General features: G+C 52.4%; 2 protein-coding genes across 8 annotated transcripts in view; one reads left to right on the top strand and one right to left on the bottom strand.

The window, feature by feature from the left end:
• LOC100119616 (LHFPL tetraspan subfamily member 6 protein) overlaps positions 1 to 13,962 on the top strand; it is a 124,037-nt gene that overhangs the window by 52,422 nt on the left and 57,653 nt on the right. The window lies entirely within an intron of this gene.
• On the bottom strand, positions 244 to 13,655 carry LOC100679689 (testicular haploid expressed gene protein-like). 6 transcript variants are annotated; one of them, XM_008205538.4, is made up of 8 exons: positions 13,085 to 13,635; positions 12,400 to 12,786; positions 10,611 to 10,726; positions 10,225 to 10,377; positions 7,063 to 7,206; positions 2,574 to 2,697; positions 2,258 to 2,501; positions 244 to 579 (listed from the first exon to the last, which is right to left on the bottom strand). In XM_008205538.4, exons 2-8 carry the CDS (start codon positions 12,514 to 12,516, stop codon positions 407 to 409), a joined length of 1,071 nt encoding a protein of 356 aa, XP_008203760.1. In that variant the 5' UTR covers positions 12,517 to 12,786; positions 13,085 to 13,635; the 3' UTR covers positions 244 to 406. The 6 variants fall into 6 exon arrangements, with proteins under 6 accessions (XP_008203760.1, XP_008203761.1, XP_008203762.1 ...); XM_008205539.3 differs by having other exon boundaries at positions 10,225 to 10,317; positions 13,085 to 13,628; XM_008205540.2 differs by lacking the exon at positions 2,574 to 2,697 and having other exon boundaries at positions 7,063 to 7,208; positions 10,226 to 10,377; positions 13,085 to 13,655.

Here is a 13,962-nt window from a genome sequence, read left to right as displayed (position 1 = left end):
AAAAATTTCGCGATACAAAGTTTTTAACGAGTGTTTGCCGGCAACGAAAAAACGGAGCTGTGGCGGGGGCATTACTACCTTTTAATCAAGGCTGATTCCGCATAATTCGTGCGTTTTTCGAATGAAGCGCCGCTGGCCACAGGAGCACTGATTGAAATTCCGAGAGTTGGATAAATTGACGCGAGTGAGAAATTCCGTCGCAGTCATTTCGATAAATCAACACCGATGTATAACTGCTCGAGATAAAATTTTCCACGTAAACTATTTAATAGGGGAACGGAAGTACAGAATCACCAGATCACTGAAATGAATAGCGTTTTTGTGCATAACTCAGCCGGCAAGACGTCTCTGCTCTCTCTCTCTCTCTCCCTAATGCTGATGTACGACGGTGGCCCCGGGAAAATCCTCAAGCCTTAGCGCGGCGGCCGCGAGTTTTCGGCCGCGCGAGGATCTTTATTCGTGGTCTGCACTTTGCTTTGAGGGCCAGCGGCGGCACACTGAAGGCATCTTCTTTGAGGTCGGTCTGCAGTCCGGGCGGTCGTACGGCGGGCTTGGCCAGCTCGAGAATCCGCTCGCTCGCTGTGAACGGGATGCAGCGATATATATATATATATATATATATATATATATATATATATATATATATATATATATATATATATATATAAGTAGGTTAAAAAGTTCTTTCGCGTGCTGGCTGCGGCCTCTCGCGTGATTCGCGAGGACGCGCGAGGAACGACAAGTTATCATTCCGTTCGAGCAAAAACGGCCTTCGGAAAGTTCTTGCGCAATCTCGGTCACTTTTCCGAGTCCCGAACTTTCCAAAGTCATTACTCGTCCGATTATTTTTTAGAGCGCGCATCTCGAATGGCTGTTTCGAGCCTCGACGCTCCCGCGGGAGGATTTCCATGTAGCTCGAGCCTCTCGCTCCTAACGTGTACAAGGAGCGAGCGAATCCCGCTGCCCCTGGGTGCACTTCTTCTGATTAAAGTTCGCACCGAAAATTTGATTCATCGATCCCGGCAACGATAACTTTTCAACGAGCTTGTTTATTTTCGAGGCGTCGAGCTGTCGGCGTAACTCATGAGATTCATAAGCTGACGCGACTTTCAGCTGAGCTCCTTCAACAGCACTGCTTATGAAAAAAGTATCAAACCGAAGGCATTTTTTCTCAATAAACTCGGAGAGCACATTCCGGCAAGGGAAATGAAGCCCGTGCCATTAAAATCCGATCAATTTTCGGTTAATGAAAAGCCCTCTAACACACTTTGCATTTAAATAATTTAATTATGGAAAGCAGATTTCCGATCGCCAATAAAGATAATGAAAGATCGAATTATTTCGCTTGGTTAAATTTTTCATTAGAGCCCGAATTCCTAGTCATCAGACTCTTTGGAGATACGGAGATACGCAGAGGAGAATAGCAAGTCGTAATGAGCTCAAAGATTAAAAAGTGCTTAATTGGTATTCACGGCAAAACAATGGAAAAAGGAGTATAGGGACAAGAGAGAGAGGAAGAGCTGCGGCCAAGACGAGCGAAGAAGGTAGCTAAAACAGACTTTCTCCTGCGAAAGCGTCGAAACTTTAAACTGCAAACTTCCAGCCACTCTCGGTATATTAAAAACATCGCAGCGCCTCGTCGCCTAAACAATCCTCGAGGAAAATACGAGCTCCTCGATTAAAGCTTCTTATTTTGCTAATTCGGCTCGGTAATCTGCTGGGATAAAAAGGCAAGGAAGAGAACTCTGCCGGGTGTGTGCTTTTAAAAAGCCGTAGGAGCTGGTACGAGAAAATTATAGACGTTATAGACACAGCTGAACGTTTCGTTTTGTCTTTGGAAAACAAGCCAAGACGTTGAAGGCGAGTGTGATAACGAAAAACGTGTACAAGCGTGTATACGCGCTGTCATAATTTAAAAGTTCCCAGCTTATATGAAAATATTCAGCTCGCGAAGCATGCCGTAAATGTCTGGTTTAAGGCATCAAGAGTGCCAGGCTATGTATAGTAAACGAGAAAAGCAGGCGATGCAATTTTTACGCGCAATCCTTATTTCATATGAATAAGCCGCGCAAAATCCCGGGAAAATAAGGCAATGTCGCTGGAGCGTCTGTTTTTTCGAAGAATAGCAATACCCAGTCGAAACTGAATTAAGTTCGCAATAATGTAAACTAGCTCGCGCTCCGCTGCTCCGACTCACAGAAGTAGGCGCGAACGCGCGAAAGTCAGCCACTCGTAAAATTGCAGCGACGCAACTCACCGTGCGCTCTGAGGGCTCGCGGAAGGACCTGTCCGGGCTCGCGGTACCGGGGCACGGGCCTCGGGTTGTCGCGCTGGGCCAGCTCCAGCACGTGCTCGCTGAACGCTCCGACGAGGGCCGAGCGCGCCACCTGGAACGGGTCCCGAGCGCGACTCGGCTGCTTTCGGGACGGCTGGGCCAGCAGCTCCAGTCGCTGGGGATCGAAGGCCGGCCGCTGCTTGGCTCTCCTCCTGCCGCGCTGCGACTGCAGAGCAGGAAAAGTAACGAAAGCGTTGAGAAGTGAAATAGCTGCGCGCAGTGGAGCAGCTGTACGTACGGTCGGCCGAGGCGGTTTCGGGGGCCGGCGCTTAGGCGCGGCCAGCCTCTCCAGCGCTCTATTGTGCTTCTCCCAATCCCCGGGCTTGCTCAGGGCTCTGCGCAATTTTCTTCTAATCTTCTCCCTAATTCGAGCGTGAAACTTTTAAATCGCCCGCCGTTCTCAGCTCGCCGATGTCCCCATATTATAATCTTGTTGCCGCCGCTGTTCCGTCGCGATTTCATAAGCCGCGTCACTCGTTCGGAGAAAGAGAAACTTCGGCGGGCAATTTCACGCATGTTTCTCGCAAGTTTCGACCCCGAGCGTAATACGTAAGGAGCGGCAATTTTCCTTTCCTTTCGCGAGCGCGAAAATATGAACTTTGCTTCGCTGAGTGCCGTATTCTTCGAGTTGCGCGCAAAGTCCGGAATTCGCGTACATCAGAGAATACGGTCGGCCTCAAAATCAAATCAAAATTATCCGGCGCGTATAGGCTGCATTCGGCAGGAGGCAAAAACGGCTCGCGGTCGGTCGCCACTCCCGCGAGTGAATCAAGCGGTCAGTAAGATCCATTAATGCTGCGCCGGTATCTACTTTTATTATTACAACGCCGGGACGTAATGCAATAATTTAGGCGCCTGCGGCTTCGGACGCGGATATTCCATGTGCGTAGCGCCGCTCATGGCTGGTATACGGCTCGCGTGCCTGCGGCCCGTTATGAAAGCGTATATCGCTCGCCAGGGGCGATGTTCGCTCTTTTCTATCTCCATACTCCATAGCTCGATCCCATTGTGCGGTTTTACATTTTTTTTTTTTTTTTTTTTTTCAAAAGAAACATTCGACTCTCTTCGACTGTCGCCGCGATAACCAGCTTACGGAACCGAGCGCAACCTAACTTGCTCGTGTCTCGGCCTCCTTCAAATTGGATGACTCCGCAGAGCGGCGGAATATTCCGAAGCTTTAAAACTTGCGCGCGCGCTCGACAAAGTGTTGCGGCTGAAAGATCCATTATCCGGCGTTTGCAGCCGGAGAAAGTTCGCGGAAGCGAGTGGATCGTGAAATATTTAGTCGGACTACTGCGATCAGGGAAGCGTCTTATACCGGCTGCTTTAGCCACTGCTCGGAGGAGCTTTCAGCGACCTCGAGCTCTCTGTTTTTCGCTCCATCGATGCGAATGCCGTTATTTTTTACGCGGTCCGAAAGAAAATTCAAGCCGAATGATACTCTTCAAAAGCGCCGTGCACGTATAAGCCGAGGAAACCTGTTCGACTGTTGGCAAAACTCCGCGAGCGCACTTGTGTTTAACCTATAGTCGGCCATAAACGAGTTACGGTGCGCACGGGAGATCCGATCCAACGACTGCGTCATTACACGTCCATGCACTGAGAAAACTAGATATTAAAATTTACTACATATGAAGGAAAAATTACTATATTATATATAGTAACGGACGGATAGTAATTTCTATACTGAAATGAAATTTAATTTTTTTTTTTGCTGGGCAATTTCAGGCGCTTATTCAAATATGATTATTATTATTGATATTTAATGTTGTTAAGTGAAAGAAATTTTTCTGCGGCGACGGGAATCGAACCTGGACACCTCTGGAATGGGAGTCGAGCGCGCTGACCACTTACCCAAACACTACTCTTATGTACTAAATTTATAATATCAATAATAAATTGACCAAAATCAATAAATAAGATTTATGATCACTTAATAATAGCAGATAAACAAAAAATTATAGATTTTGGTCTCTGATTACTGCATAAAAATCAGCTTTATAACCTCAAATTCTGGCACACGGAGAAATTCTTAAAATAATGTTTACTATATAATGTAGTAATTTCTAGTAAAGGCGTAACAAATTTTAATACAAGTAAAAATCGTCGTGGAGCGAGTATGACCTGCCGTTACTACTATAAAATATAGTAATTTTTCCTACATATGCAGTCAATTTTAATATACAGTTCTCTCGGTGTGTAAACTCGCGGCGTTAGAAATCGGCGCAAATCCCCCCGCGGAGTAGTTTTCTCGCAGCTGCGCGATCGGCAACTAATTAAACTGCATTAAAATGCGGGCCTTCAAATCCTCTCGACTCGATGGCTTTAATCCCGCGAGCCTCGGCGCTCCCGCTCACCCTCGGTACACATCCCCGAGCTCCGAGCTCCCGATCGCTTCTCGCTTCCGCGCGACGGATAACAGCGGCCCTCCGTAGCTGCACTCGCGCGTAAGTAGCGGTGCCATTGGATATTCAGGCAGCCGCGCGGAGCCGATTTCGCGTCTGCGTACGCGTAGTTTATGCAGGTCGCGCACGCATCTGGCTCGGCGGCAAAGTGTCGCTGCTTCCGAAGACGAGACAGGCGCCGCCTATTCTTCCCGAATGAGCCTCGACGCCCGTAGCCCGGCTGAACGAGATTCGAATTTCCGGGAAATTAAAAAAGTAGTTGATGAAGCTGCAAAATTGAATCAGCCCGGCTAAAGCGCGACGGCGGCATATTGCGGGGGCAAATTCGATGCGCGAATTTATGATGCGCCCAGGCCCGGCGGCATTATTTAAGTTTACATTACGTTTCAATTACCGTATCAATATTTCTGGTCGACGCGCGAATACCCGGCGCGGCTGGCGCGCATTTTAATGATAAATTACGTTGCATTGTTCGAGGCGAAAAGAGAGGGGGCCTGCCGGGAACTGGGATGGGGGATTATGACGATGATCCGCTTCGCTATTCGGAGGATCGACCGGAGTTCGCTGCCACCGCGTTAAAACATCCCGAGGATTCGGGGGATGACGACGACTCGCGCTCGAGGTGGATCGCTTTCGCCAATTGCGGAAACAGGTACGGGCTGTTTTGTTTCAATCGTCCCCTCGGCAATTAGAGCCATTCGTTCGTCGCATGCAAAAATATTCGAGTCAAACTAGATCGGAGCAATATTTTCGCCCCGTAAGCCAGCGAGGTATATCACATTTGAAGATCCGAGCGATAAAGAAAAATCTATCGAGCGGAAAAAAGCCCCAAATTATTTCCGACTCTTACGCGAGCAATTTCGCAAGAGTACGCAGCGAAACGCGCGTTGTCGGAATGTAACAATAAAAAAGAGCCTCGGGGAGAGGCGGTGAAAGGGGAAAAGGTGAGCAGCGGAAGGCAAGAAACGGAGAGGAGCGTCGAGGAGGGCAAAAAATTGACGCACGCAGAGAGAAGGGAGGCACTGCTCGAAGAAAGGTGCATTATGAGAAGAAAGAAGAATGGAAAATAAAAGCGAGGAGAGAATCAGAAAACACAGTGCATCCAATCGTCCATTTGCGAAGCGATCGGAAAATCGATAAGCCAGCTTGAAGGAAGAGCGGGGACGCCGGAGCGAGCGAGAAAACGCGCCTGAATGAGGCCGAGACAGAAAGGACACAATGAAACGGGCAGACCGAGGAGAGAGATGGAGAGAGAGAGAGAGAGGGCGAGAGCATTGATAGCGATAGAGGTGGAGACTGGGACAAATAGGCGGAAATACGGTGAGCGAGAGAAAGAGGCAGATTAACTGTGTAGTGGAAGAGTGCGCGAGGAAGACTTGGGGCCGAGTGCGCTGACGCACACACTCCCGCCTCCCACGCTCGGGCTGGACAAAAGGACAAATTCGGGCCGAAGGGAGAGGGTAAAAGAGGAAACACACTTAGGAAAAGGAGACGCGGAAAGGAGGAAGAGAAACAAAGAAAGCCCGGCTCCCGCGCGCGGAATAAGCGGAAAGCAAGCGATAGTCAAATTTGCCGGCACAAAGAGACTCGCAGAATGAAAGGTACACTGTCGCACTCTGCTGTACACAGTGCAGCGACGAGAGGGAGGGCGTAACTCGCACATCGAGCGCGGACGGGCCAGCTACGATTAATGCTCTAAACTTTGAACTTTGAAATTACTTTTTTCCGACCGGAATTTCGAGTGCGGGTCGGTGAAAAGAATGGCCGTGCGCGATTCTGAGAAGCCCGCCGCGAAATGCTGTTTAATTGAGAGAGCTTCTTCTTTGTATCGTGTCAATGCCAATAAAATCGAAAAATTTTAACATTTTATTGCGAAGCGCAACGCGAGCTGTATTCGTGAAATAAAAATGTAGTGCGGCAAGTCTATATATACTAGTATAGGGGAGAGATAAAAGCGAGAGACAGCGCGTGGGAAATCGAATGAGCTGCTGATCCGTTCGGTCGCAATCCTCTTGCGATACATGAGCAAGATAATTTTAATGGAGTTTAGCCGTTTGATCGAGCTAAACTCGATGAAATTGAAACGGCTCGCTGGCGCATCGGTGCTGCAGCGACTCTTAGCCCATTTGCCCAGCGCAGTTTACGCTTGATAAATCGCTGGCGATGTTTACGCTCTCGAAAACAGAGAAGAAGAAAAAGAGAAAAAAAGAATCGATCGCAGAGAAATGCGCAATAGGCGAGGAGAATTCGGCGGTCAGTCTCGGGGGCGAGAAGCGCGACAGGAGGCCCGAATTCTCCAAAGGGCTTTCACGGCAAACTTACTCCCTGGCGGCGGCGCGCCGTTGCAGCGCCTCGCAGATAATTCGATACTTCTGATATCTCGACTTGCGCACGCCCTGCAGCAGACTGTTTATGTTGGCCAGGGTCGCGCGGTTCCGCGCCAGCCTCCGGGCGTGCATCAGCGCGCTGCTCCACGTCGGTCCATCCAGCAGCACCGGCAAGCAATGCAAGCAGTCAGAACATGAGATTACAAAAATATAATTTGCAAAAATATAGGTTCGCTCGAATCGAAAAGTCTCGCGCCTTCAAATTATCACGGCAGGGGGAACGAGGACAGCCCCGCGACGGAGTGCATCTATTGGAGTCGCGCGTCTATTCACTCCATTCTCTGGCCTGCTCTGCACATTCGATGTATAAGCGGTGCACTTTCCGCAGCTGCGCGTCATAAAAGCAAGGAGCGAGCGGCAGGCAGATCGGCCTTTCTTCGGAGAAAAAGCGGGGCGGAAATTCATTCCTCCCATCGGCGACAGTCGTCAAAGACATCGACGCGTTCGTGCATTATGCAGCTCCCGCTGAAATTGCGCTGCGCGACGCATTCCGACGCTCTCTCGTGTTTGCGCGTACGCGCGTACGCGCCGCGAGTTTCGAGCTGCGGGCATCGCTCTTCGGACATGTTTCGCGGTCCGAAGTTTAATTGGGTACGCCGCTCCGATTGTCGATTCGACTGCCCGGTTCTTGCCGCAGTCGCTCGAGAACGAGAGGGCCGCAGCGGTGGATCGATGTCGTCGTTATGCGAGCTAACGATGCTTCGGCACAGAGGGAGACGTCGTGTATTATCGCGTTACTTTCGATCTAATTTCCCAATCATAAAAGCGGCTGATCCAATGGAAGAAACTCGGAGCACAAAGCTACCCTCCCCCCCCCCTCTCTTTGCCGCTGGAAAGTGAAGTAGAATCGGCGTCAACATCGGCTCTTTGTGCTCCCGCGAGGGACGCGCGGCGGAAGCGTTTCGAAAAACACTTTGATAGAGATAAAGGCGCGCGAAAGAGATGAAAGAGGGAGCCGAAGAAAGCGAGCCCGAGGCCCCGTGTTAGCATATCAGAGGGAACAAAGTCGATGTCGGGGGAAGACAAGGGAATCGCGCTTTGAGGCGGCGAGCGGGCTGTCTTAGCATGTGCGCGTGTGTACATGCAAAGCACGCAGAGACGCGGCTTCCGCCCTCGTCACGTTTAATTTCGCCGGCTTTGCGCCCGAATAAGTCGCCTCTCCGCCTACACTCTGCCGCGCGTGGGACAATGAGGGCCGAGGAGAGAGAAATGGATGCCAGACGTTAATGCTTATGGCCAGCGCCCGCTCTCTTCCTCTCTGCGGCTGCACGATTGCGATGTAATTTGCTTGACGAGTTCTTCGCCGCTCCTGGCTGCGGGACACCGAGTTCCGATTTCGGATGGACGCGTCGGTTGCTGGAAATCTCTATATTTTCGCGGAATGTTGCCGCCCGCCTCGCGCGACACGTCAGAGATTATGAAGCTGCCGCTGGCTTAGAAATTCATAGGACGTAAAAGATGCATCCCTTTGAGGTGAGCAACTTTCATTGGAATCTCGCCGCTGAAAAATGCATGCGCTTCCGCGGATGTAAACGAGAAGAAATATGACGAGCAAGGAAGTGAAACGAAACTTGTCAAACACCTTATCGACGCCACATCGAGCCTCTCCTCGCCCCGTTTTCAAATCCCCGCGCAGAGGGCCGCAATCACGAGGCTGCTCGAAAATGAAAAACAGACTCCAATTTGCGATATTGATTCAAGCCCCGTCGCGCGTTGTTTTCAATGACGGCGTGTCTGTCTCTTCGCGCAGCCCTTTCGCCAGCTCCGCATAAATTGGAAGCCGTGGCGCGCAAGGCGCGTAACAAGCGCGGGGGAGAGAGAGAGACGGGGCGAGCCGCGCACATAAATTAAACGACAAAACGCCGCCGAGATGTAGTGCCGGCAGAGTTGCGCTAGACCCGCCGAAAAGACAGAGGGGAAGCGGGCGAGAGTGGAGTAGAGGATGAAGCAAAGGAGGAGCAGCGCAGGCACATAAATTAAACGGCTTCAGAAAACGGAGAGACAGCAGCGGCGCGAGCACACACGTATGAGATTTGAAACGTCGCGGCCCGCAAAGACGAGAAGAGAGGAGTAAAGCAATCTCGCCCTCTCGCCCGAGTCGCGTCAACAATCAAACGCCTACAATGCTAACGAACGCAATAATTCATTTGTTGCGAGACTACTCGATAATAATTCACCGTCCCTGCCTACCGCGGAGCCATTGTTTCCCCCCGCGCGCGCTTGCTCTTTTTTCGCCGGCGGCTCTGTCGTTAGGAAATAATGGCTTTCCCCCCTTTTTGCATCGCGTAACTCGTTTTCGCGCTTAATGACGTCGATCGACTTTGTTTGCCGACTCTGAGTCTTCTTTGCGCCACTCCTCGCAGGCGAATGACCGAATCGAGCGCGTATATCAGCAGCGTCGCCGGCACGCTATACACTAGTAAGTATCGGCTTGCGCAGAGGACGGAGCGTATCCCATCACCGGTGCGCCCCGTATACGGCCTGTCGCCTGGCGTATCAGGCGCGCACACCCGGACAGATGTAAATAATCTGATTATCCGTCTAAGTGAGCCGCACAAAGGCGTCCGAGGCCGGAAATGGGCAGCGCGCGCGCGCGCGCGCGAGCGTCATCGCCAGGCTGCGGAGATGTCGATTTTACGCGGCAAGAGCGCCGAGGAATAACAAAGGGGGACGGACGGCTTTTCGATTACTCGCCTGTCACTCACTGAAAATTAGACTCGCCGTGTGTGCTTTCGCGGCTCGGCTTTTGTTTTCGGAAAAATGAGCCCCGCCGACGCGCGGGCAGCCGCTCTTCGGCCGGCCTTTTCCACTCAATTTTCCCCCCGCTGCTCCGGCCGAATAAAAAGTTATTTCCGAGCATCGCTCGCTCGCGATAACAACAACGCCGGCGCTGCTATGCTGTACCTCTCAGCGAACCGCATTTCGTTCCGGCTCGGCGAATGAGGCGAGGCCGTTAACGCCGCCCGACGAAAAATTTCGAGCTGCCGAGGGAGGGAGAGAAGCTATCCTTTCGGCGCGCTAAAGTAAATTTGCCGATTCAAGAGGTGGAGAGCGGAAAAGGAGGCATGTGTGTGTGTGTGTGTGTGGGTACAGTAACCTTTTTTTCGGCAGGGCCAGATCAAAGAGCCGGTTCCTCGTCTCCAGCAGCAGGCTCCCCCGATGCGCTCGCGGATATTGCAGCGACAGCCGCCTGTGTGCAGCCAAGGAGGAGCCGCGTCGAGGGGGAAGAGAAAGCAGAGGCAATTTTACACTACACGGGCTACAGATAGCGCCGCCGGGGAGGGGCTCGGTGTCAAGTGGTCCGGTTGAGAGATAGGGATGCTCGAGGATCGGTAAACAGCGCGCGCGGCGCCTGCCGGAAGTTCTTCCTCATCGATGGGGCCAATTTTTCTCCCCCCCCCCCGAAACCAAGAATAATTCGAGCGAACCGGAGCCACTTGACACGGATACCCGTGGGGGCCTTTGGAATCTAAATATACTCACGACTGGCTGGCGGCTCTGTCGAACCTCCTCTGCACGCTCTTGGGCTGGGCCATCATCTTGATGCGCTTGCTCGGCCGGGCCCTGAGCGCCGCGCGGCACACCGAGAAGGGCCGCGGCTGCGAAATGAATTTCAAACAGCTTAGAGCGAGCCGAAGAGCGCCCTGGGACGAGTTAAGCTCCCCGGCCCATAATCGCGCGCGACGCGCAGCCGAAACCAAAGCCTCCGGCCTCCGCAGCCCTCCCGGGATATTACGGCGGCCCCTCTATACGCAGGGGGGGGGGGCGCTAGATGATCTGGCTCCGCATCTCGAGTGCGATTGCAGTTTTCGACGAGGGGTTAACGGCCGATCTAACGACGGGGCTCTGATTTCTTTTTTTTTTAATGAAATGTCAACAGCCCGACCCCCGCTCGCGCGCGCGCGCGCGCAAATATTTTCCCTGCGCGAGCTCGAAATGAATTATTATTCGCTGCCCAACTCGGGCCGAAGATCGATTTTTAAGCAAAATATTCGCGCGGAAACTAGCTGGCTGAACTAAATTGAAAGCCATTGGGAAAACGTCAAGCGGCGCACCTCGACAAGCAATTCAAAATCGCATTTCCCCAATTAACGGAACAAAATCGAGTTTGAAAGCGACTTGATCGCGGAAGACGTGTACGCGGGGCCGCGGCAGCCTCGAAAATCCTCTCGCCCCCGCTATCTCGTAATAACGCCAACGAACTCGGGCGAATTTCCGAAATCTGCATATTACATTCCATTTGGGAAAATTTAATCGCAGTTTCAAACTCCCTCCCAGCGCACGCCCGGCCGGCGCTTAATAAAGGCGAATCGTCGCGCGGCGAGGCTTACCTGCGCTCGGCCGATTTTTCCCGCACCCTATCTCGCGCGCAATGAGGGAAACGGCTGCGCAGATGGGGCTGCAGCAGACGGGGCCGCCATATCGGGAACGGGACGCGGAAGCGCGAGCCGATTGCCCAGAGCAAACAGCCGAGACTTGGCCCGAGAGCCGCTGAAGAGGCTGGCGATGACAAAATCCTCGAAATTCAATTAATGTCCCGCAGTATCGACTTTGCGGGCCGGCATTGTTTCGTCGGAATAAGAAGCAATCGAGTCGCGCGATCGCATTTGATTGCCTGCCACGAAGCGTGAGGTATGGCGGCCATAATCTCGAATGAATATCTCTCTTCGCCTGCTCAAAAACATTCGCGCGCATTCGATCCGCCTTCGTTTGACCAGCTCGTATAATAGAGCGTTATTTACTGCGCGGGCCGGGGCGATTCGATTACTGGCTGAAAGCTCGCGGGATCGTCCATTCGGCTCGTGTACACCATGATTTGCCAACGGCGAGCAAGTAAATGTCGCGTCGATATTCGCAGACGAAAAAGTGACAAATTCTCCAGAGCACTTGATAAGTTTTCGTCCCGTTAAATAGGTCGCGCGCAGCCCCGCCTAATGCGGCCTGGAAAGGCGATTTGAAAGTACGACTCCGTCTAGATGCTATCGAGCTGTATCTTCCAGCGGGAATCGCGAGGAATTTGAAAATATCTTGGTGGAATATTGAGCCGTCGCCTTTCCATTCGTTTGACCCGGATAGCTGGGAGAGATATCTGTTTATTTGCGCGCGATGTCAAAGTGCGCGCTGTTTAAACAGGAAAAATCGAGGCTCCGTATCCCGGAAATAAATCCCTGCCAGCGCGACTTACTTTGCTCTGAAAATCGGGAGCCCACTTCCAGAATGGGGAAAACGGAAAAAAAAACAAGGAGACTCTCGCTCATTCCGCGTCGCTTACCAGGCAGTTGGAGTCGGGGCTGAGGTAGCTGCGCCTCCAGATGGGCCTGGCCAGGATCGCGATGTGCCTGCGCGGCGTGAGGTGCGCCCGCGCGTACTTGATCCTCTTCGACACCATCTCTCCTTCTCTGAATATAGCTTTTTCCCTCGGCCGCGCGGTCCGTCACGTCTTAGGGACTCTGGCGTTCCGCGCCGTCGATTTCTCCGCCGCCACCGTCGCCGCCGCCCGGCAACCTGGACTGGGACCTGCAGCGCCGCGGCAGCTCATCCGGATTACCGCCTCCGACATCCGAGGCGCTTTCCTCGGGATTTTTTCTCCTCCCCGCTCTCCCCGTCTTCGTCTTGGAATTTTTCGGCCCGGAAACGAGGCAGAGAGAGAGAGACGGATCTGCGGGAGTGCAAAGTTTGCTGAGAAATTTCCCTCTCGCGACTCGCGAGCGGCCGGGGGATTAGAGCTAGGCGGCGCATTATTGCGCGGAAACGGGGAAATGAGGATCCCGGCGATTCGAGTATTCGCGAAAATTCGGAGGAAAGCCGGCAAAAATTAAAAGCGTCCCCGAGTGCAGTCTGTGCAGCGGGAGAAAATCCGGCGGCGGCAGCCACTTAACCTCTCCGTCTTTATTCTCCGGCAGCGCCTCCCCCCGATTCTCGGCTGTACAGCCCTTTCCCAACTCACGCTCACTTACTTTTCCGAGGGAAAAGGCGCCTTTCTCGAAACTTTTTTCCTCGGGCGGCAGAGAAAGGGAAGAGAGAAGAATTCGCCGCCGCAGTCGCAGCCGCGCGTTACGTACACTCCGGGATTTTTTACTCTTCCGAAAGTCGCGCGCGTGGTGATGGATGAGGAGAGCCTCTCGCCGAAAAAGTTGAGAAACGTCGTGCGCGAGAAGTTGGCGTCGAACGCGTTCTCTCCCCTTTAATTTTGCAAGCATTCCATCGTCGTCCTCGTCGCTGACCGCGTTCTCGGCTTTTTATTCTTTCTCTCGCCGGACTTGTTCGCGGAGAGTTTACTTTTCGGATCCTCTCCTCGGCGCAGCTCCCGCATAATCTTTTGATGGAAGGTGGCGAACATTTTTAATGTCGCACTTTGTGCCTTTGAAGTCGTCCTCCTCTCGTCCTAGTCGTCGCGGGGGACAAGAAGGGTCGAGCGCCACTGCGACTTTTTTTGCCCGGCGAGCGCGCGCTTTGTGTCGCGGCCGAGAGGGCTCTCGAGCGTTTTTCCCGCGCCCGAGCCTCTGGCTTATTTCGAGCTTATTTGGATGTTGGAACTGCGCTCGCTGTCTGCTCTCCCCGCTTTCCGTTGTTATCGTTGGCCGGAATAATCCAGCGAGGCCGAGGGCGTAGTTCAGAGTGCTCCACGCGGACGCACTCTGGATGCTCTCTGATATGCAATTTTCCGAGCTGGTCTTTCGACTTTTCAGAATTCGGCGCTCTCCGATTAATCGATTCCAGCCTCGGACATGGAAACTCTTTCAGCCTCGAGGGCCTTCAGCTCGATTAACATTCAAATTTGTACGGCTCTGAGCATTTTCGGCACGTTGATACTCCGCTAAGCAAAGAGAAATTA

The sequence above is a fragment of the Nasonia vitripennis genome, chromosome 3, assembly GCF_009193385.2.
Source record: "Nasonia vitripennis strain AsymCx chromosome 3, Nvit_psr_1.1, whole genome shotgun sequence".
Lineage (NCBI taxonomy): Eukaryota > Metazoa > Arthropoda > Insecta > Hymenoptera > Pteromalidae > Nasonia > Nasonia vitripennis.
Note: the sequence above shows the minus strand (reverse complement) of the source record. Positions and strands in the feature narration are given on the sequence as shown.